This window comes from Zootermopsis nevadensis, unplaced genomic scaffold (genome assembly GCF_977971745.1).
Source record: "Zootermopsis nevadensis isolate Lab colony 2312 unplaced genomic scaffold, Znev_1.0 Znev_ptg000024l, whole genome shotgun sequence".
Classification (NCBI taxonomy): domain Eukaryota; kingdom Metazoa; phylum Arthropoda; class Insecta; order Blattodea; family Termopsidae; genus Zootermopsis; species Zootermopsis nevadensis.
The window spans coordinates 5,429,888-5,450,176 of NW_028259156.1; the positions used below are offsets into that span (position 1 = coordinate 5,429,888).

Sequence of the window (20,289 nt, forward strand, 5' to 3'; positions counted from 1 at the left end):
CGCACTGGTGCAACGTGCTCAATACACAATGTGGATCATTTTTACTTCATTTTCACAATTATCGTTTAGAGTGGCAGTACTGTTAATTAAATAACCAGGAAATAACTTCACCACCTGGAGCGGAGTCTCCATAACAATGGCAGCTTTTGGGTTTGTCGACTTTTGGTCAGTGCAGTTGTGCCCTTTCACCTTCTTATCGCTAAAAATGTGCATATTTATCACCGAACAACTAATACGCCGTTGATCATGACCTAGGCCTATTCGTTACGGTCTGGACAATAACATTATAAATCTGATTCAAGTACATTCTCATATGTAAACTACGTAGACATTACGTATAAAATATCAATGTAATCTATAAAGTCTTAGATGCATCTACTCTGGTGAACCGATTTTAAAAAAAATACGAATAGAATATGCCATAGAAATTGCGTGACCTTTGATGCAGAACCAGACAGTTAACAAATAAATTTTGGAAAAAGAAAATTACGCCTTTTCATAAGCATAAAATTTTCGAGTTATTCTCTCTCTGTAGAACTAAAAGTGCTTAAGAGCTTACGTGATTAAGGACTTTCCTGCCTAAGTTACATATTTATATAAACTACGAGCACAAAATGTATTTTAAATTTATCAATTGAACGCGAAAATTACAGTTGGATAGTCACAAAAACTCAAAGTTGTTCTAACGCATGCGTAGATCAGGCCTAAATCACGCTACTCACACACTGCAATGTACAAGATATTCTGTGAAAAGTCGATTGGTACTCGGCTCGTCAAAGAATACCCCACTTCCTTTACTGAACCAGAAGATTCATTATCGTGTTCACAAAAGCCCGCCACCGGGGTCTATCCTGAGCCAGTTCGCTCCATCGAGTCCCATCTCCCTGAGGTCCATCTTAATGTTATCCTCCCACCTACGCCGAGGTCTTCCCAGAGGTCTCCTCCCTTCAGGCCTTGTAAGCACCACTCTCCTGCCCTCCGCTACCCCCCCCCCCCCGCCCAACAACATCGTGTGAGGAGCTCGTCAAGCACTTTTCTCTATTATCTGTCCCACTTCCGTTTTGAATCCAGACATCTTCCTCAACACTCTGTTGTCAAAGACCCTCAGTCTATGTTCCTCCCTCAAAGTGAAAGACCACGTTTTGCACCCATAAATACTTTGCACTCAATAATAGCAAGCATTCCCCGATTTAATCTGCTGTTGTAGGGAGATAATAAGAGAGAGATTCGTCGATAATTAGGCTTGTAAAATCGAAATAAAAATTCTTCACAGTTCCCCAAAACGCTTTAATAATGTCGATGTATCAAGAGATAAAAAGTTATAAGATTGTTATTCAGAATATATAACCCACTTCTTAAGATCCATTTATTTTATTAAGATTCTGGGCTACGAATCACGTTTTATTCCTTTAAAATGATAATTGCCTAATGGAATATTATTTTACTATCGATGATGCCGTGAACAAACAGAAGTCAATCCAATATTACTTGAAATTGTGTTAAAAAGAAGACAAGCCTAATTCTCTTGCACGAGTTCACAAATGAAGATGAAAACATTAAATGTGATGAACATTAATAATAATAAATATGAATCCTTACCTCAAACTTCGCTCAATTGTAAGAGACCACGATGTCCAACCGCAATAACCAAGATTTCTTAATAATTCTTATATAAGTAATTGTGATATTCTAAAACGTTTTTAACAGCACAAAATTATCTACTCCACGACGCACTTCTTCTACAAGTGATTCACAGCTCAGCTCTTTCCGCAATAACTAAAGCCCATTGTTGATGCCAATATATACTAATGCAACAATGCCGAATATACAGATGACGCAACAATTAGTTTCTTAGGTAAAGGAATGGAGTGCAATACGGTTCATTCAGGCTATTATACGGCATGTATAATAAATGAGAAAAGAGCCTTACGGGATGCTTAGGCAAGATTGTTGCAGGTGTGGGTTAGAAATTCCAATGCCTTTTCTTACATTGTTATGCAAGCAGGTGTTCACGTAAAAGCTGACCATTGTCGGTCAATATCTGCACATTGTTGGTAGTTGAAAAAAGACAAAGAGAATTACTCTAAGTTATAATTTAGTTACATTCAGTCATGAATGTAAGAAGTCAATAACTAATATTAAGTACTTTCCCTATAAGAACAGAATACGCGAACATTTAGAAATAATGAGAAGAGGCGTAAGAAAGAATTTCAATTTCATTGCCCTTATTTAAAATAACGTGTGGTTTCAGTATAGTTGATTAATTTTAAAGATGATTTTTGAGGGTCCTGGGCGATGGGCCAGAGAAAAATGTTTCCTTCGTTCGAATCCCGGGAAACATGTTTTCTGTTGCTCGGATAGCAAGCACTAGGGAAGAGTGGCGCTAAGGCAAATTATGTTTTTGTTCCTGGGAAATGATTTGACTGACTAAAGTCACAAGCCCGAAGACTGTCTGAGACCCAGAAGATGAATTTGTAAGAAGCTGTCGTATTTCCTCCTTAGTAAATACTGTGGAACTCGAAATTGAGGGTTGACATTTCTTTACTCGTTCGCTTGTGGCCCGTGAAGAAGAAACATGGCACGATTATTCCTTAAGACACATGAGAAAACACTGGAAGGTCAGAACTCTGGGAAAAGTGTCCTGAGTTCGATTTCCGGCAAGGGCGCTTCCTTTAGCACCGAAACCAAGCGAGGTAGAACAAAGACGCCAGGATCTGAGTTTTTGCTTTGAAGAGGAGATTTCGGAAACGAAGGCCTCGGCACTGAGTTCGAGTCCCGACAAGGATGGTTTCTGTTCACGGGAACGCAACCGCGATAAAGGAACGACGCCAAGGCAAAATTCTCACAGAAGATTGTATCAACAGAACACACAGCAAGAAGCAAGATACCAAAATGCAGTAAACATATCTACATAGAAGGAACTGCACCAACCCAACATCATACGAGCATCCAGCCTTAACACGAAAACACGACAAAGCCACGGACGTTTGGAGATCAGTGGACACTAACAGTAACAAAAATGTAGTATGAATATGGAATTGGAAATATATTTTTCATTTATACTAACTGTTGCATGTAACCTTCTTAACTATTTTAACAGGTGACTGTGGTGTTGTAGTAATTCAGTGTATATAGGGACATATATTATAACCTAATAACACAATTTATGGTAAATAGGGCATTTCAGCGTACATATTAACATTTAAATATTGCACTGCACACGCTGAAGTATATCATGAAAAACAGACTACCACGTTAATGACATTACAGTGTACATTACCAAATAGTTTGTGAGAACAGACACGTTTACTTTAGATTATGCTCTTAAAGTAACGAAAGATAGAATAAAATGGGCAGGGTTGTAATTTATAACAAAATCTTCACACCAAAATACAAGATTCTGTCAAACCAGATTTATTGTAAGACTTGTAAGTGGAAAAATAAAATGAAAACAAATCTGGAAAAAAAAAATAAAGCAAATTAAATGAATAATGGAAAGAAATTCTTACTCGTAAAAATTTCCAGATAAGCACACACATGCATAAGTGTGTTCGCACATGCACACATGCTTTCAAACAAGATACAAATATGAACAAATGCATTATATTTAATTTGTAACATCCTTGACTGTTTAGTATTTATTTACAATTACTGGGTCACAGATCTTCTACAGGCCTGAAAAAGGTGTCTATGTTATTTTGTATTACAAATTAAGATAACGACTATATATATGTACACTACCCAATTCAGACTGCAATTTGCTATTATTCTTACAGCCCTCGAGCACTACAGGAGCAAATCAGAGTTAGGGTAAAAGGTACAGTAATGTTCTTCTTTATAACTGTTTCACAGATAATAACAACTCATACACTAAAAAAGAAACACTCAGGCACTTGTATAAATGAACAGGGGAAAAAAAAGCTCATCTGAATGGAAGGCTTACCTCAGTTTCATCTTTCTTTATTGAAGTTCCTGATTGTACATGAACCTCATCAGATACCACGCCAACGGAAACTTTTTCACTTCGAACATCAACATCATTTTCCATCTTGATTATACCCATTTTCTGCTGTAAAATTAAAATTAAATTATAAAATTTTGGTAGATATCTCAAAAATCGAGGGAAAGAGTTGTACTCTGAATAATGCATATGAGCAATATTGTAGTAATATGATGATGTTCATGCATGCCTGTCATTACAGCTAAACAAAAAAATATACGTAATTTCAATTCACACAGTGTGTGGTATGTTCAGAAGTCAATACAGATTTCAATCATAGTATATGTTGAAGGATATAAAACTATGTTAGGTATGTACACATTTCTGTACTCACCACATGGAAAGGCAGAGTTATTTCTTGAAGAAATACATTTTACATTCACAGGAAAAGAATTTGAACAAGTTGTTCAGTTTGTATGACCTGGAAAGTGGGTGTTGATTCTAAATTATATCTGGGTCCTGTGTTTTAAATTCCCTTCCAGCCTGTGTTTATCCTGCTTCCAAGAAAATCATTGCTTTACATATTAGTTTGGGCAGTTTCCCCACTTCCATATGTATATTACTATTGTATTCATTTTTAAGTAAACCAATTTCCTTTGACCGTTGCCTAATGATTAAAAAAATTGTATAATTCAATCTTGAACCACACTAAAATCTGTACTGGCAGCTTAACTCATGGGCATACTGCGTAATGTATCATGGTGTAAATTGTTATCCATACCTCCTTATAAATATAAATTAATTGTATCTTCTTAAAGTTATGTTAAAGTTAAGTTCTTACAAGTGATCCCCCTTTTGTTTGTACTGTTGCTGATAGTAGCAGAGTGGGAAGAAATGGTAAAATTGGTTGTGTCCAATAGCAACCCCATGTCCATTACACTTCATATAACATAAATTATAAACTGTTAATAACACGCTAATCACTTTAAAATTGGTATGAGAATAATTTCAGAACAAATATTTTATCATAATATGAAGTTCAACTGAAATTAAGTCGAAGACAATGGTAATAAAGAATAGAAAATATACTACACCAAATAAAAGAGCTGATTTTGAATTTTAAAAATTAAGCACTACACAGAATACTTCAAGCTGCTCCTGCATCATTGCTCTAGATGAAGAATCATTCAAAGATAATCTACTCCAGAATTACAGAATTCAAGAAGTTTCAAAATTTCATATATAATGCCTATTTCTGTTAACACACTCTTTGATTTTATGTGTTATACATAAGTATTAATAATGTATCAGATTGTATTTTTGCATCATATTGTGGTTATACCTGAACATTTGCTCATTTCTGCTTTAACACAACAGTTGTTAACAAATAAAATAATGTGATATATTTGAAATGAAGGGCACACTTAACGAATTTCACCCAGGTATCCTCCTGATTTACATATCTCAAGAACCAAACAATATTCTGCAAATACTAAAAAGAATAAATAAAAAAATGGAATTTTATGAAACTGAGATTAAATGTAATGCACATACGCATTCCCAATATCCAGTCAAAATTACTTATGTTCTTCCCTTTGGGTGAGAAACCAGGTTTGACACCCACACAAAATATTAAGAAAAGACATTGTTGTTACAAATCCCAATATTTGCTGATATACCGCACTGACATTTTGGTATCATTGAACATGTAAGATGTTAGAGTATTCTGATCAATTAGCAGTGCTTCCTGGGCGGGACATTAAGCAAGCATTAATAAGCAAGCTGCGTACACTAGTGACCAGTGTGTGATTTGTATGAAACAGTTTGTTTTATCAAACTGGAAGTGCTGTATGATGCAGCGCGATTTTAGAGTGAGACTGCAGAGAAGGTCCAAAAAGATCAACAATTTAAATGTGTGTGAAAAAGATTGAACATACAAGTTCTGGGTTGGCAGAAAGATGTTTGTGAGGATACCAGAAAACACTGCATGTATACAGACAGCACTTATGCGTAGCCAAGGAAAATCTGTAAAATGGCTACCACAAGAGCTTGGTTAAAAGGCTTAAAAATCAACCATTTTAACCATGATAAGAAGACTTAGAAATGTTTGCTTATAAAATTCAGATCCAACAAGCAGTGACGGATGTTGATGAAGTTCGCTAAGTCATCTTTTGTGATTCATCTCATTAATATTTAGAAGAAGAGCAAACACTTATTCAACACATGTTGTTCTCTGAAGCTCAGTTTCACATAAATTGAAATATCAATAAATAGAATATGCATATCAGAGGCGCTGATGATCCCCATGCTTGGCGTCTGAAAGATGCAGTGTAGGACGTTATTTCATTACATGGAAACATTTTCGCAACAAGACAGGGCAAGACTACATATGGCAAATGTTATTTTAGACATATTGAATTAACATTCTCATGATATGGTCAACTCTGACAGATATCCTGGATGATTTGAACTTGGATAAACCTGTCCAAAGTACTCACCACAACTGAATCTCTAATTATTTTCTTCAGGATTCCAGAAGGGCAGAAAAAATTAGTTCTCAGACTGATATCACACCCACTGCGTTATCGGAATATTACATTAAGAATAAATCAGTTAATAATACAACAAATACATACATAAACAAAATCCTAGTATTTCTTCTCCATGGTTTTCCAAGTCACTACGTTACTCTACTTTCTGAAGAAATACAATGTAATTCCTGTAACAGAAACACAATTTCCTCAGAGGCCGCCTCCGAAAGGATGAGACACATGCGTGACAAGAAGTCATACACTCTATGAGGTTGTAAACCAGGATGGCCAACTAGAAAAAAACAATTCATTACACACGTTATCATTTGAGGACTACAGATGTTTCTTGTGTCATGGAACAAGCCTATATAGGCAATTGAATAAATTCCTGTAAAATTAGAAGGAAAAAATTTATAACAAAATTCGAGAAAAAGAAAGAAAAGTATTTCACTACTGCCAAAAGCGATGAAAAAATGCTATTGCATTGCTTAAAACATAATAAAAATTATATTTGAAAAATATAATAACAATTTACAATACGGAAATGTCTCTAGAATATGATCTGCTTACACCAGAAAGTGAACGAATTCAATTTATTACGTACAAAATACATTGAATTATTTCTTCAGAATGGAAAGAGATGTTACTGTTCGCAGTAAAGTTACCCAAAAAAGGGGAATCGCAAATAATGATGATCACAATGGACTGAAATATATTGTTCTAGTGAATGGTCGGTGAATTGAATGTGTGAAAAGTTACGAACAAGAAGAACGAAATATACATTAAATTATATACAACATACCCTTCTAGAGTTGTTAGGAATTTTGTCACACTCTTTGAAAACCTGCACGTCGCAAGCATGGGCAACTCTCGAAGGAGATAACTTGGTTTTTTAGCCTTCTGGGTCATCTTCATTAGCGACGTTATGTTAAACTCACTGAATTAATGAGTATAACCTCACTTCGAGACTTGGTGCAGTCAAAATTAACGCGCCTCTCAAACCGATATTTGTCAACCCACTACCTGCACAAAAAGCTTTGGCCCAAATATTAAACTGCTTTTAAAAACACATTTCCCCGTTGAACTTTTTTAAAAACCTATTTTTACACGCAATGTCCATCAGCAACCAAGTCAGACGCAAACTACATCTGAATAGTACATCATTTTTTTCGCTACATGAACGGGTTACGTGCTTGAACATTTATTTGTTGCTGTTGTATTTTGGTAATCGACAGTAACGGCCTCTTCATAGTGGGAACAAATGTGCACGGCTTGTACGAGGGTCGCTCATTAAGTAATGCCCCACATTTTTTTTCTCAGCCAATAATGAAGATAGAAAAGTGTACTTTTACATGCTTGAGATTTGATGTTTCCCGCGTTCGTGTACGGAGTTTCAAATGATTCCAACCGATAGCGGAGCTGTAGTGAACTGTTAAAATGGCGTCTGTGAACGACTCTCGTTACAAGCAACGAGCTGTAATTGAATTCCTTGTTGCTGAAAAAGAAACGGTGGTGAACATTCATAAACGTTTGTGTGCTGTGTATGGAAGCTGTGCAGTCGATAGGAGCACCGTTGGTCGCTGGGCTAAGAGAGTTAAAGCTTCAGGAAGTGAAGAAACCGAGCTCCGTGATCTGCCACGCTCTGGGCGTCCTGCCACAGCCACCACTCCAGACATGTTGAACCGCGCGGATGCCATTATTCGTGAGGATCGGCGCATCACAACTCGACAATTGGCCCAACAGCTTTCAGTCAGCAATGGAAGTGTGATTGCAATTATCCAGGCTCTCGCATATTCGAAGGTGTGCGCAAGATGGGTTCCACGAAGTCTCACAGCAGACCACAGGATTCAAAGGAAAACGATTTCTTCTGAATTGTTGGAGCGTTTTGATGCTGAGGGAGAGGTCTTTCTGTCCCGGATCATTACAGGTGACGAAACCTGGATACACCACTTTGAGCCAGAGACAAAAAGGCAGTCAATGGAGTGGCATCATCCTCAATCACCGAGAAAGAAGAAATTCAAGACAACTCCCTCCGCCGGAAAAGTCATGATGACTGTCTTTTGGGACAGTGATGGGGTCATTCTTGTGGATGTGATGCCAAGAGGTGCGACCATCAATTCAGACGCGTACATCAGGACCCTGAAAAACCTCAAGAAGCGTTTTCGACGAGTTCGGCCTCACAAGCATCCAGCAGAAATTTTGCTCCTGCACGACAATGCACGCCCTCACACAAGTCTGAGAACCCGGGAAGAAATCACCAAATTGGGTTGGACGGTGCTATCCCATCCACCCTACAGTCCAGATCTGGCACCCTCCGACTTCCATCTCTTTGGGCCACTTAAAGATGCTATCCGCGGAACAAGATTTGAAGATGACGAGAGCGTGATTCAAGCAGTGAGGACATGGCTACGTGCACAGGACAAGAGCTGGTACCGGCAAGGCATGCATGCACTTGTTCCACGCTGGCGTAAAACCGTACAAGTTGATGGGGACTATGTGGAAAAATAGTATGTGTAAAGGAAACATTGATTTATATTGTCACTAAATTTGAGCCATCTTCAATAAATATGTTCTGAGGAAAAAAATGTGGGGCATTACTTAATGAGCGACCCTCGTAATTAGGAATGGTAAAAATCAAATAACTGGTGAATAATTCACAAATTATAAACTATTTTAGTGTCAAAAAAAACTGTTTTTCTTAATTAACAAGGGAATCTTGAGAAAGTATTAATATAATTTTTCGAATTAAGCATTGTCAAGAATAACACAGTAAGTCAGCAAGTTATAAAATGTATTTATTATAGATTAATGAGACGGACTGCATGGGCCATTTATTACAGCCATAAATATTAGTATTTAATACATTTTTAGTTAGTTTACTTTTTAATTTAATAAGTATATACCGAAATAACTGTAATGAAGAAGGTTTTAGTTAGAAGATTCATGAAATCCCCAACAACGAGTTTCTCAAGTTTTGGTAACTTTTTTTTTTAATTTCTTCAGTAGCGTCTAATCTTAGAATGATTATAAACCTATTCACCGTGTTAGTAACTACGAATCGTTTGAGAAAACATGGACTCTAGGTACACTTCTTCAGGTAAGAAAGAGTAACGATTTTGGCATGTTTCCTCTGCTATAATTTTCTGATTTTAAATTTGTAAATACTAACTTTGCTGTCTTATAAATAGCAATTATTGAAAAGGTTTAATATCTAGGCTCATCTTTTGGACATTTTGGGTTGTTCCACAAATTTGAGCAAATGCCTTCAGTACAAAAGTTGATCAGAATTAGTCCATTGGTTCTCAACTCTGGAAATGATAGCAGAAGTGAAATTTGTGGGCCATTTATCTCTACATCTTCTGCTATTAACATTCTTGCATCAATGAATGTCTACTTGGCAATTTATGTTCTACATATTGCATGAGAAACAATTATGATCCTGTAAAATATCCATTATATTTGACTATTTTTTACAAAAAATGTAATGTGCAGAAAACTTTTAAAAATCCCTAATATCAAATTTAATGAAAATCCAACCATTTGTTCCAAGTTCTTTGTGAAAAGTCATGAGAAAGCATTTTTACAACTTTAGTGGTTGGTTGAAAAGTCAAGACATGCTTGATCTGAAAATGCATGTCAATGTTTCTCTTTATAATTTATTTACATTAATTATTTTTCATGTCTCTCCTTACTAATATCTTTGTGAGCACATACATAAATTATCTTTTTACTTCAATATTCAAAATGGCCACCTTCCACCTTGATGCAACTTTACAACATGGAATTACCACTGTGTCTTGGAATCTGAACCATTCTGTGTGCTTATTACCATTTATTTTCTCAAAATCAGTGACCGTAATAAAACAATGTTTATCTGACTTGCCACTATGAAACACCAAGATCTAAAATCACAACACTAATAAATATTTCACTTACACTTACAGTATCATCATGTTACTATAGACTAATTATTCTGTGCTGACATTAAAGACACAAGTTATTTGAATACGCAAAATCAAATTAACACCCACCATCACTGCATAATTCCTACATTATAGTCATCTCATTTAAAAGACGCATCCAATGTTAGATAGAGGTCTGTTTAAAGTGTTTTATTCACGGCACTCCCAGTAACGAAGTATACATACTCATAGCTGAGTAGATAACACACACAAAGCACGTTAACTTTGTTAATTGAAGTATCATTACGCAACTCTCTAACACATAAATGGAACAGACATAGTGACACTTACAAACACAATCTGCTTTAAAAATAAACAATTCAAAGTTCTGCAGTGTAAACAGCGATTATTTACTTCAGAAACATTAACCCTTGTAATGGCTGAGTTGTCTTCTTTGATTTACCACTGAATGTTCAAATATTATTTAGGCGACTTTAAGCTATAAAAGGTGAATATCTTATTGATGCTGATGTGGCTACAAAACACTTGTACGAGAAAAATGCAAATAAAAATATTAGAAAATTTTGAATATGAGAAAAAGAAAGATCTTTAGCATTCTTTTAAATATAAAAATGGTTGACCTCAACATGAACTGAAGAAGAGGTGAATTGTACCAAAATCACTCAGAAACTGCAATTTTCATAAACACAATTGCAGGGACATAAGTTTACGTGTTTATAAACAGTGGAAGACCACTTGAAGTTAAGATATGCTGAACGAAGCTAATTAAAACAGACAGTCATCTGTTGACCGTTAAGTAATTTCAACAGAAATGTGTTCAAAGGAAAATGATGTTCACAGCAAACACATACATCAGAACTCTTTCCAAATGCAAAATACTTACCAACAAAGTGCTGCATCATTTTTATGTTCATCATATTCAAAGGGTCTGTGCCCAATCATCATTACAAATGCAGTGACTCCAACACCCCACCAGTCCACTTCCTGCAACAATTAAAATTACTGGTATTAGCTGCAATCAGACATTTCTATTTCACCACACTCTTATACATTTTCCACAAGGTTCTCCACAAATAGATAACTTGTGGTTAGTGTGAACTGGTTCTTAGTTTCTTGCCTCTAGGTTAACATGGAACATTCCTAAGTTTGACGATGCTTTTTCTGCTTTTATCTATTTAAATAGCTTTCTGTCTGATTCTTAGTCAGCCAGAGATTGTGGTGAATTTTCTTATGGTTTTCTTTGAGTGCTCAGTCAGAACCTTGAAAAACACTTTACCAAACACCATTTACAAATGACATCATACAGTTACGCTATTATTTATTTACCATAAATGATATCAGAAGGCAAGTCAGGAAAATTATCAAATGCCATTAAAGCCCATTCAGTGTTTATCAAAATGCTACACAGGTGGACAGAGAAACACGGCAAAGCGAACTGGAGCATTTCTCTATTTTTCTGTGGTGAAAGCACCTACAAATGTTCTATGATTGTTTCATGTCTTCCGAACTGCTGTGTCTCCGTCAATACTATTTACTGCAACAAGTTTTGCAAATATTTATGTTTATTTCAGTTCAAGGCATCTTAAGGAGAGGAATGCCTCACACCTGTTTTGAAGAACAATGTCCTATTGAAATGCTGTTGCAACAAGACAGAATGCCTCCACATTTTCACAAGGAACTGATAGACTCTTAAATCGCAAATTTTAAGAGAATTTTATTGGCAAGGGTAGGCCTATGGCTTGACCACGTTGTGTGCATGTCATTCCTCCCCTTACAGCATTCTTTTGGGGGTACATGAGGATGCTATCCATGTGCTAACAGTGGCTTAACTTTGCCAGAATTTGATAGGAAAATTGGCTACAGTCACCCTCAACTTTCTTATAGTGTGGACTGAAACAATGTAATTATGTTATCTGCCAAGCCACTCACAACACCCTCATTGAATGTCTGATATGTAGGTCATGAGAACTTGATCACAAAAACTACTCAAATTCATTCAGTTCTAATTCCCGTACCTTTTAGTTAGTGAGTATGGAGCTGTGTGGTAAAGGATAAGAAGTATTTCCATGCCCTTGAAGCTTCAAGTTTGTTGATAGCTACTTGATTTTTCTTTCTGTTTTTGGGTGTAATGCACCACAAGGAGACACTTAAAGCTACTTTCATGCTGAGTCACATAAGAAAAAAGTCTAAACAACACTTATTTTGAATTTCAGTGACTGGCTAGTACTTGGCTTTCAAATTCCTTTATATGACAAATATGCATGTCATCATGCCAGACGCCAGGCAGCTGACTGCACCAGTTGAATGCTTCGACCCCCTGTCATATATACTGACTAGTTTATGCACGTGTCGTTACAAACTGCTTGTGGCTCCAAACCCTCAGATTATTATTATTATTATTAGTTTGCATTAATCACGCATTAGGTTGAGTCACATAAAACCAAGAGCTCATTATTATAATATTGTTAATGGACAAGAAACTTACATAGCTGAAGCCTTCACCGATAAATATCTCTGGCGCCACATACTGACTTGTGACGTCCTGTGAATATGCACAATCACCCTGAAGATGGAAACAACAATTTGAGTAAATGTGACAGGAATTTGGGGCATAAAACAACTAGAAAGTGTCTGGTAACAGAAAAGAAAATTAATCATGTCAAAAAGTGTTGACCACCAGTGGGCAAAGTCCTGAGCGACTTCCATCCAGCTCCTGCATTCAGAATACATTTCTCTAACATCCCTCTTAATGCTACGATTCTTTCCTTAATGATTTCTGACGCTGCCATTTTCCAAGAGATTTTCCCACTGACGCTCTGGAGCATTTCTTCTCTCCCCACACGCCCCACCCATCGTAAGTAAGATCCTTAACTGTGACCATACTCAGTAGGCTGTATGTACCACAAATTTTATCTTCATATAATATTTAATCTAAGGTGGCCAGGGTCCAACAAGTGAAGAAGAAGAAGATAATATTTAAACTAGGCCCTTGGATTATCTGTGTCAATATCCACTATTATACTTCATGTTTATCTCCTCAAATTCACAGGCCTTGTGACATCTTTTAGTTACACACACTGTGAAAATTGTGGTCAAATTTCAGTCACTTGAAGCCTGTCAAGTCTTTACAGGTCTCATACTTTGACACCCCTCAAATAAAGGGCACTCACTGCCTGATGGACAGCGGACCACATTGCGCTTACATTTACAGCCTACGTGTCCTTGTACGCAAACTGAATAAATGATAAGGTGGATACAATATTTTCCTCTTCAGAGCTGACAAACTTTGTATAGACCATAATCTGCGACAGCAATGTGGCCCTGAAGATCTACCAACATATTGTCAGGTTTTAGGTCTCGGCATATGACTCTTAACTGAAAGAAACAAATTACCTCTACTGAGGGGATAAAATATGGTATATCTTGCAGTCTTACTGCAGTAATGAGATGCAGTTTCAGTATTTTCCTTTTCTGCTATATACCACCCAAACTAAGCTGTCACTGTTACTGATTAAATTGAATACCACGAACCCTAACCAATCAGATCTGTAGCTGTGATTATGAGTGAGGATCTACCATGTTGCTTATTTCCAGAAGGCTGGTATGAAGGTGTGTCAGATGTTAGGAAAAACTTCAGCTTTACCACCACCCCCCGCACAATATAATCTACTTTCAATTTTAATATTGTACACTAGTGTGAGTATCGATTCTTTATATGATAAGACACAAGAATACAATGATTGGTATGTAGTGAATAAATTACATATTGAATGAAACCAAAAAATTCTACCTTCAGGCTTTAAACTGCCTTGTTATAATATATTTTATTGCACAGAACTGCAGTTGGGCTGTTTGCCTACCTTATGCAGATAATCCATAGCGTCGATGATTTCTGCCAGGTACAATATCGTTTCATCATCTGGAAATGCTCCTCCCGACTCCAACAGTTGGGACATAATGCTCTGGAACAACAGTAACGTAACTTAGTCCTCTGTTGAATATTCAGTTAGAAAACAGTGTTCCTGCCAAATAACGCTCTCCACAAGACTGAAGTTGCAAAAAGGCTCTAACATAAAATTCTGTCAAGACTTCGGCAATGTTGCTTGTGAAACACTAGAAATGATGCATTAGGTTTGCGGAGAAGATTCCCCACATTGCATTACCATGTTTAAATGGCATTCGAGATCCAAAAGACGGAAGAAAATGTTTAGGGAAAATGACTGTAGTGAAAGTCATTTAACTGCCCAAGAAAAAGAGAACCAGGTGGACAATTCATGTGTCAGAAGAGCTGCATGACTGTTGACAAAAGTGCAGGATCTTCAAACACATGGAAATTGCCATGGAGTTTTAAGAGATTTTAGAACACGCATCGAGTTAATCAGCATGAGACGCCTTGAACGCAAAGTGAGTGGATGACAATCTGCAGTGATCTCACATTGACATCTGGTAACACCTTTCGCTCCCTCGGACCATCACTGTCATGGATGAGACTTTTCATCTCTTTCACTAACAGACAAAGCATGATCCACTGACCAGTAGTTCACCTCATTCACTGTGATAAAAACGTTACAGTGAGAGGTCAAAACGGAAAGTGATACCAGTAGTCTGAGTTTTGTGGTCCTGTGCACTACAAATTCATTCCAGATGCAAGTCTGAACAAGGAGAGATCAAACAAAAGTTGCACCAGCTGCAGAAGGGGACCAATGACTGGTGACATAAATCTGTTGCACGAGAACACCTCTCAATTCTTCTGCAAAAATCGCTCGCTGAACACAATACTGTCGTGTTATCACATCAACCTTAATCGCATGATCTCTCACAATCCGATGACTCTTTCCTCAAGAGAGAAAAACATTTGGGAGGATATCATTTCAACAGCAGGCAATAAGTTATTGCTGCAACTCAAGATGCTCTGTGTGACATCCAGCAATTCCAGAACTGCTTCCAGCAACTGTACCAATGGTGGCAAGAGCGTGTTCCAACTCACGGAGAGTTGTGTGAGAGCAGCTGTGTCTTGGTCAAGACCATCAATTTTTGACTGCATTACAAAGTATTCTTCTGCAAATTTTTAACGTCTAGCAAACCACTGTAATTCCTTTATAGTTTCCTGTCTACCTTCTTGTAAACTGGTTTGGTAATTCCTTTACAGGTGTCCTCTGACGGTCTGTTTTGTATTAAAATTTTTCTCCTGACCCAATATAACCAATGGGTCCTGACTCTTGATACCGTGTTAATCACGTTGACAGATATTTTGTCATATCGTAATGCCATATTATTTCTCTTTTGTGTTATTGCTGTTTACAGATGTAACCTTTTCTGACATACTACAATTTTCTGTACTGTCCTCAACAATGCTTTGTAAGTTTAATAATTCCTCAAAGTATTCCATCCACATCTAAAGATACACATCTTTCTGTCCAGGCCAACTTTTTTTGTTTAATGGACATTTTCATTCAGATTTTTATTCATATTATTCCTCATTACTGCATAAATTCTTTGTTTCTTTTGTAAGCTCAAACTTAATCACACATTCAACTGCTTTTAGACAACATTACTGTGCATAAAAACACACCACATCATCCTGAACAAAAACCCAATAATTATCACTTTTTGGTAAGTGTTTAAAAAGAAAAACATATTTAATTTAGTACCAGATGCACCATTTCTCTGAAATCTTTGTCATTAAAATACATGTGTTTGTCAGATTTATCAAGGAACATGTCTCACCACGACCATGAGGTACTGAAATAAAAATGGAGCATACAACATGACATGTAGCTAGGATGGGGGTCACAAGAAATGCTTACAGAATTGTGGTAAAGAAATGAGATGACCAACAAATGCTGCATCTCAGAGGTTGATGGAATTAGCTCAAAGCCATGTCCAATGGCAGCCTTTGTAATCTGCAGTACCGAGTCCTTCACTTCTGGTACCAGAATGTCAGCTGACCATGCAATGGAATAAAACACTATTAAATCAGAAATCCCAGAGGTAAAGACTGTCCAGCTGCCCTCATGTACAGGGTTTAAACCCCTCTTCCAGAAGGACACATATAAGGTTAATCACCACACGACGACGTATGGGGGATGGAGGTACAGCTTTATGCTCTTACCACTTGGGGAAGAGCATAAGATACTGATTGATTCTATAGTAAGGTAAATTAACCCCAGGGTCAGCCTGAATGTGATGACAAACAGAAAATTCCCTTCAAACCTTGCATACCGCATAGAGCATTGGAATATAAAAAATAAACATACAAACAAAACTGTTTAAATTATAAAGGACACTAATGCTAAACGTGTATCCACCTCAAGAGGTCATCATCAGTGGCAAAAAAGGGGAATTAATTCATATAATATGATCAAAAGAATACGGATCTAAACAGAACAGAACTCCAGTGCAGCAAAGAGAAATACATTTAAAATTATGCAACTTGATCAAAACATCTCTGATGTATGAGTTTTCCTTTGCCACATACAAAAAGACTGGAAAGGTGCAGACCCCACTGAGTTTCTGAGTTCATTCTCTGCACCTTGGCTTCCTGAATGTCCTAGCAATGGTTTGACATCTTTTTATTTTGTTTTCATATTTTATTCTACTAAATGTTCATATTCATACTATGACATCTTCCACATCCATGGCTTGAAATGTGAGGGATCAATAGAATGTAAATACATTCTAATGATATACTCACTATGTTTAGACAGCATTCCAGTGAAGTCAATTAACAATTTAGTCTTGTAGTCATTACTCTGATAACAACCTTTTAAAGCTGTGTGTGCCACCATCTTTAATGTTCGATAATTCTGCATTTTACCACAGAATATATTTATGGGTTTCGTATGATTCTCAAATTACACACCAATTATTTAAATAAACAGCATCAACAACAGATCTTTGGTTATGGATTGTGTTCTTTGCAGTAGCAACTGAATTTTTAATTATTAATTAGATGAACTTCAAACCCAAAGGATAATTACTGAGTTCACTGCAAATAGTGAATTCAACCAAATACAGTTGCAACTGTCAGTTATACTCAGCTGCAATCATTATGCCTGTGCACCATCTCCTATAATGCAATGTAGCTCATGAGTTGGTGGCCTTGTGTCATGCAGAGATGATCATATGATCAAAACCAACTCAGGTCAAATGCTTTCATCATCACTTGCAACTGTAAGTATGTTACACACACACTATGTGAAATTCGTCAAACATAACCTCAAAGTTTTATATTCACACCATGTCTGTAACTGTTGACTTACAAAGTATTTCATGAGATTTTTAGGTACATTTAAAATCAATCTCTGTACAGAATTTCACATGTCAAGCTATAAAGGCTCATTAGTTATCACAGTAAAACTTAAATCTGAAGACAATATTTATAAAACTGTCATGTTGTTGCTTCACATTCCACAGAAAAATTACCTGAACAAAACAATGATGATGTTCTTCTGGGTTGAGATCCCAGGTGGACCTAAAGGTGTCTATCTACGAGTCCTCATGGCTTAAAAGCTCAAAAGGACAATATTGCCATCTTCATGAGATCCTCACATTTCACACACCTTAACAAAAGTTGCATATTTTATTATCTACTGCTATCATTTCAGGGCCGTACATTCAGTAGTGCTGGAGTGGGTACCAGCTTACTATTCTGAGCATCCACCATATTGTTAGTACCTATTTTAGAAAATTAAACAGTACAAATTTGGGATTACCTTTAATGGCTTAACATAATCAAAGTTCACCAAAATAAACCCTGCAGTTCTTGATCTAAAACTTACAAAGTAAATGTGAACTTTATATTCGTGAGGCAAAGAATGCAATCAGCAGAGGTCATGTTCCACTAGCTCCCATTGGCACTGCCACTATTTGTATGTCAACAATCTACCCACAAGGCATGCCAACCTTCTCATCTTGGCTCCATTCCATAGCATCAATAAACTCCAAGGCTTTCCAGTTTACAGCTGTCACCCCGAAACATAACACATGAACAGAGTATGCCAAGAACATGAGTGATAGAAGTTACATAGTGATCAGGATGGTCGTAAGGAGGACAAATGAGAATTTTTTTACTGTCCTTCTAATTTGTATGACATTATGCACAAACACCATGCCACTTGTATGTTCTGAAGCTTTCATGGCAACTAAGCATAATAAACTCCTTGGGCTACCAGTGTAAGTTGGTTTAATGAATAAAACACCAATGTTTGGAAAATAAGTGTACCCTGAGGATGAGGACATAGATCGTCCTTGAAACGCCAGGTCTTCTTCATTAAGCCACCTTACATGGCTGGTAGCCTGAGAAGAATTTATTATACCATGCCATTCAATTGCATGATTAAAACTGTGTTATCAGTTTTTCTGTTAATGTAACCCTGCAAGAACCATTTTCCTTGTGAATCCACACTCCTATACAAACGTCTGAATACAAAACAAAATCTAAACAGGCTGTGTAGATTTCTGATGACAATGCATTATAATACGTAAAATTATTATTTTGCACTTTGTCCATCATTAAATTATGAAGTAATAAAACTACAACATTTTGAAATCTGGACTCTGCTTCTGTCTTCAGGTAAAAAAGGGGAAGAGGGCAGAAATCCTACCTGTTGGCCCCTTGGTTGAGCTAGCCTCAGACCTAGTCCAGACTAATTAGACGGGAATTCTACCTTCTCCTTCTTTACAGAAAGATGGAAGCAAAATTCAGCTTATAAAACAGTTTTATTATTTTATGAAACAGATACTCCACAAAGTGCACTATCGCCAACAACCTTCAGACTTTTATTAGATTTTATGTTTTGTATTCAAACCATTTAATAGCCAAGTGAATTCACAAGAAAAATGGTTCTTATAGGATTACACAAATAAAAAAAAAGTAATTTAATGCAGATGAAAGAAAAGACTGTCCTAAATTAATGTTACATATCTCAGTCACTCAGCAGTTTAGCAACAGTCATTTGCCCTGTCTGGCGTGTGACACACCCAGAGCACGCATTTGCTTCAACTGCTAACGCAACACTGAATACATGAGTCATGATAGACAAGATGACAATGACAGGGCCTGTGGCAAGCCATCCTGTAACATGCAGACAACATATCAGCATTTCAGAACTCTAAACTTCCATTATACTTCGGGTCCTCATTCCTTTTGTTGATCTACATGTCTGCTATAAGATATGTGAGGTTTTCACAGCAATGTGAGATCGGATGGTGGCCTTCTGGACTACAACATGTAGTATTATAGGTGGTTACCACCGTTTCAATGGAATTACTAAAAAGCAATGGCAACGTGACTGCATAGTGTCATAATACAGAAGACCACAATCTGTACATGTAAATGTGTATCCTAACATTACCACATTTTCTCAAATACCCCAATACTTCTTTCTAGTACTAATATAAATACAAACACATAACAGTTATTTACAGATTTTTGAAACTACAGCAGTACAGCAAAATAATGATGATGAGAAACCATCATCATTGTTACTTACATGTATTTATATATTCTTCTACTGAGTACGAGTGAAATAATCTTTTAATGCTGGCTTTAACATTCTTATATCAGTATATGGTTTTGAAATGAAAAACAATACAAGCAATGGATGGTTGACTTTTTGAAAGCATAAATTCACACCAAGTGAAAATGAACTGGCTCAACACTCAACAGTTTTACACGCTGATAAAAAGTGCTGCCGTGTTAACTTGAAAAAGAGTTTTAAGAAGTTGATGGCATAGAGGAAGACCACTCATGGGACAGGAATCCTAACCATGTCAAGGTAGTTGATGATGGAAGCAGTGGGGAACAGTAATTGTAAGTATACTTCTTAAGGAGTATTTGAGCAGCAAGACATTAACATACACCATTTTTTGTTGCGGGATAAATGTGAAATGG

At 36.7% G+C, this 20,289-nt stretch overlaps 2 protein-coding genes and 1 long non-coding RNA gene across 6 annotated transcripts in view; 1 reads left to right on the plus strand and 2 right to left on the minus strand.

The window, feature by feature from the left end:
- Nucleotides 1-20,289, minus strand: part of LOC147872690 (uncharacterized) — a 67,599-nt gene that overhangs the window by 21,548 nt on the left and 25,762 nt on the right. The gene's annotated exons all lie outside the window — the stretch shown is intronic.
- Nucleotides 1,985-4,066, plus strand: LOC147872691 (uncharacterized). Its single transcript, XR_015536877.1, has 2 exons — nucleotides 1,985-3,021; nucleotides 3,777-4,066. It is a non-coding gene; the product is annotated as an uncharacterized LOC147872691 (long non-coding RNA).
- On the minus strand, nucleotides 3,026-18,103 carry LOC147872692 (RAC-gamma serine/threonine-protein kinase-like). 4 transcript variants are annotated; one of them, XR_015536824.1, is made up of 8 exons: nucleotides 17,820-18,103; nucleotides 16,202-16,338; nucleotides 14,255-14,356; nucleotides 12,880-12,957; nucleotides 11,278-11,378; nucleotides 6,577-6,659; nucleotides 3,944-4,066; nucleotides 3,026-3,457 (listed from the first exon to the last, which is right to left on the minus strand). XR_015536824.1 is itself a non-coding variant. In XM_087355140.1 (6 exons), the coding sequence occupies exons 2-6, from the start codon at nucleotides 16,241-16,243 to the stop codon at nucleotides 6,736-6,738; spliced, it is 351 nt and encodes a 116-aa protein (XP_087211266.1). In that variant the 5' UTR covers nucleotides 16,244-16,338; nucleotides 17,820-18,103; the 3' UTR covers nucleotides 6,645-6,735. The 4 variants fall into 4 exon arrangements, 2 of the variants coding, with proteins under 2 accessions (XP_087211267.1, XP_087211266.1); XR_015536823.1 differs by having other exon boundaries at nucleotides 3,944-4,069; XM_087355140.1 differs by lacking the exons at nucleotides 3,026-3,457; nucleotides 3,944-4,066 and having other exon boundaries at nucleotides 6,645-6,763.

Coding starts and splice junctions, on each gene's coding strand:
- LOC147872692 (XM_087355140.1), bottom strand. CDS start 16,243: ATGCAGCATTTGTTGGTCATCTCATTTCTTTACCACAATTCT. Junction 12,958..14,254: donor CTATGGATTATCTGCATAAG/GTAGGCAAACAG, acceptor TTCCATCTTCAG/GGTGATTGTGCATATTCACA. Junction 11,379..12,879: donor TCGGTGAAGGCTTCAGCTAT/GTAAGTTTCTTG, acceptor TAATTGTTGCAG/GAAGTGGACTGGTGGGGTGT.